General features: G+C 39.3%; 1 protein-coding gene across 1 annotated transcript; it reads left to right on the forward strand.

Moving 5' to 3' along the window:
- The first annotated feature begins 201 nt into the window (after window positions 1–201).
- Window positions 202–2,058, forward strand: LOC121917501 (nuclear receptor subfamily 0 group B member 2-like). Its single transcript, XM_042443528.1, has 2 exons — window positions 202–775; window positions 1,817–2,058. Exons 1-2 carry the CDS (start codon window positions 202–204, stop codon window positions 2,056–2,058), a joined length of 816 nt encoding a protein of 271 aa, XP_042299462.1.
- The last annotated feature ends 718 nt before the right edge of the window (window positions 2,059–2,776 follow it).

The following is a 2,776-nucleotide window of genomic DNA, read 5'->3' on the forward strand; positions in this document are numbered from 1 at the left end:
AAACAGCCTGGTGCAAATAAAGGTTCAAGGTAACAACTCAGGGTCACATTACTGTTCAGTTTACACTGTATAAAATGATCAGGAAGCCTATCTTGTTAGAAAAAAACACCAGTAATTTGTATTTTACTGTTATAGTGCTGCTCCAACCAGTTCTTAGAGCTGCAAGCAATTTCTGATCCAGGTTCCTTCCAGGAAGCTGCTATGGCTTTCCAAGGGCCATTTGAAAAGAGTGGAAAATATTGCAGCAACTCACCTTCTCCTACCAGCATCCTCTATGGAATCCTTAACAGTGAAGAGCAAAGGAGGAATCAATGGACCCATCATGATTTCTCCCTTCTCCCTTTGTTTCCATCTGTCAGATGTCCCTGTAGGGAGAACAGACGGGTTGTTCTGAAAACTCCAGACCTCATTTGTGTTAGAGCTTCAGAAGTGCTTCTGAAAACTGTCACTTTTATAAGAAACCTGCCTACATTTTTTCAGCTCCCTCCAGAAGACCAGATCCTACTGACAGAGCAGTGTTGGGCACCTCTCTTCATACTAGGCCTGGCTCAAGAACAAATCGATTTTGAACTGGAAGAGACCTCTGTTCCTAGTTTATTGAAAATGATCCTTCTTAACCAAACTCTGACAGATAATCAACAGCTACAAAATTATCTTTTCGGGGCATCACTGATGGAAGTTCAGAAGCTAAAAAATTTCCTGAGGAAATTATGGGATTCAGATGTTTGTGCAAAAGAATATGCCTATCTCAAAGGAATTGTCCTTTTTAACCCTGGTAAGTCCCATTAGTGCAACAACTGCAATCTTGTCCCCAGTTCCTTGTGTTGAGTCCTATTAAATTCAAGAAGGACTTTTGGTTATGCATTTTGCTAATGGCCAGGTTGCACTCCAAGTGTGTACACTTTGGAGTAAGCTTAGAAATACATTGAAAGCAGTGTAAAAAAGCAATACTCTATCCCCATTTTGGGCTGAGTTCTAGGTGCATTTTTAAATTTACAGTTGACAATTTATAAATTCCATGGTGTAACCAGCTGTTTTGGGAAGAAGTGGTTCTGAATACAATAGTTACTCCTAACTACTATAGTAGACCCACTGACTCAGTGGGTAGTTTGGATGTGAACATTTATGTAAATTCCATACATTCAGTGAGTCTATTCTAGTTGGGAAGAACAATTGGATCTAGGTCTTAGTATTTATAGCTCTTCAAATCGTTTAGGTAGGTACTACATTAGATAAACATACACATGCTGGTATGTGTTCTCAATGAAATAAGGAACATGTATATTTATGCTGCCAATTAAGATTTAAATTGTCTGTTGCAATGAAGGTGCTTGTAGGTGAGATGTTCAATGTATACACTGCACAGTTTAAATATAATGTTACTGCTCCAATGTATGAAAAAATTCACTATGAAAATTTGGGATCCTCTTTGCAATTAACAACCAACCAAAATTCTGACTAAATGTCAAGGACACTGTAAACTTTGTTTGTACAATCTGTTGTGTGTGTGTGTGTGTGTGTGTGTATGTGTATGTGCAATTCTCTTTTGTGTTAACATTGCCAAGGAAAAATCATTGGGAGTATTTCATACTTCTTTTTAAATCGATGGGGAGGGAACATTAATCTTTGGTTTACAGGAAACTGGAACACTGTGGGTAAAGAAGACAAACACATCAGAACCTTTCCAGTACATATCACCTGTAGTTCATTTATGTAAATAAAATGGCCATGTATCTTGCTGGCAGAGCTGTGTTTCTTGGCTATATTTCTAATTTTATAGACCCTGGTGATCTAAAATATTGTCATTCCTTTACAGGCTTCCAGGATCTAAAATGCCGTACTTTCATCCAGATTCTTCAACAGGAAGCCCAACAAACTCTGATGGAGTTCATTTCAATGATTCATTGCAGAAACCTGAGGAGATACACTTGGCTGATGGAACTGCTTGGACTTCTGAGGAGTTTCCATACAAATACTATTGGAGACCTGTTTTTCAAGCCCTTCTTGGGAGATCTCAATTTAAGCAGCTTATTTCAAGAAACACTCTACTCCAAATAAGATATTTCTAAAATAATTTGAGGACCCATCACAGAATATTTTTATAATGGAAACATGGCTATCAAATTGGGGGGGAAAAGAAAAATTGGTGGTGGTGAGGAAAGAAATATCTTATTTCTCTGGAGCCCAACTACATTCCAAACAGAAATACAGCAGAAAGCATTACTGGGGCGGGGGAAGAGAACTTTTGTATGTGATCTACGAGGCTGCTGGAGAAGACCTTTCTTCCCATTTCTGGCACAGTGGGTGGCTGCATAGAGCAGTGAGCTACATCAAGAACTGAACCCACCATAGGATTGTACATACTTTTTGGAGTACCCTGTAGAAGCACACATTCCAAATTATGTTCCACATTTTAAACTAATTCAGGATGACTTTTTAAAAAAAATAAACTCTAAATCAAATTCAGGGAAAATGTCTCCTGGTGGCCAGTGTTGTTTTTACTGAGGATGCATGTGTGTTCTTTGAGGAATAAAGCTGAAACAAAGGAGAACTCACCTGGAGCAGATGGTCCCTCATCTGCTTGTGGTTTTTCCTTGGCACAATCATGGTTTAACAGTACCATGGCACATCTGTAGAGCCAATGAGTGACTGAGGAGTCATCATCTGAGCTGCAGTTGTTGGGCTGTTATCCTTCCAGATCTCCACTGTGTACAGCTTAACACTGGAGATCCAGGAAAGTGGCAGCTCTTGATTTTCCCAGCTGCCCAACTCCTGC

The sequence above is a fragment of the Sceloporus undulatus genome, unplaced genomic scaffold, assembly GCF_019175285.1.
Source record: "Sceloporus undulatus isolate JIND9_A2432 ecotype Alabama unplaced genomic scaffold, SceUnd_v1.1 scaffold_20, whole genome shotgun sequence".
Classification (NCBI taxonomy): Eukaryota; Metazoa; Chordata; class Lepidosauria; order Squamata; family Phrynosomatidae; genus Sceloporus; species Sceloporus undulatus.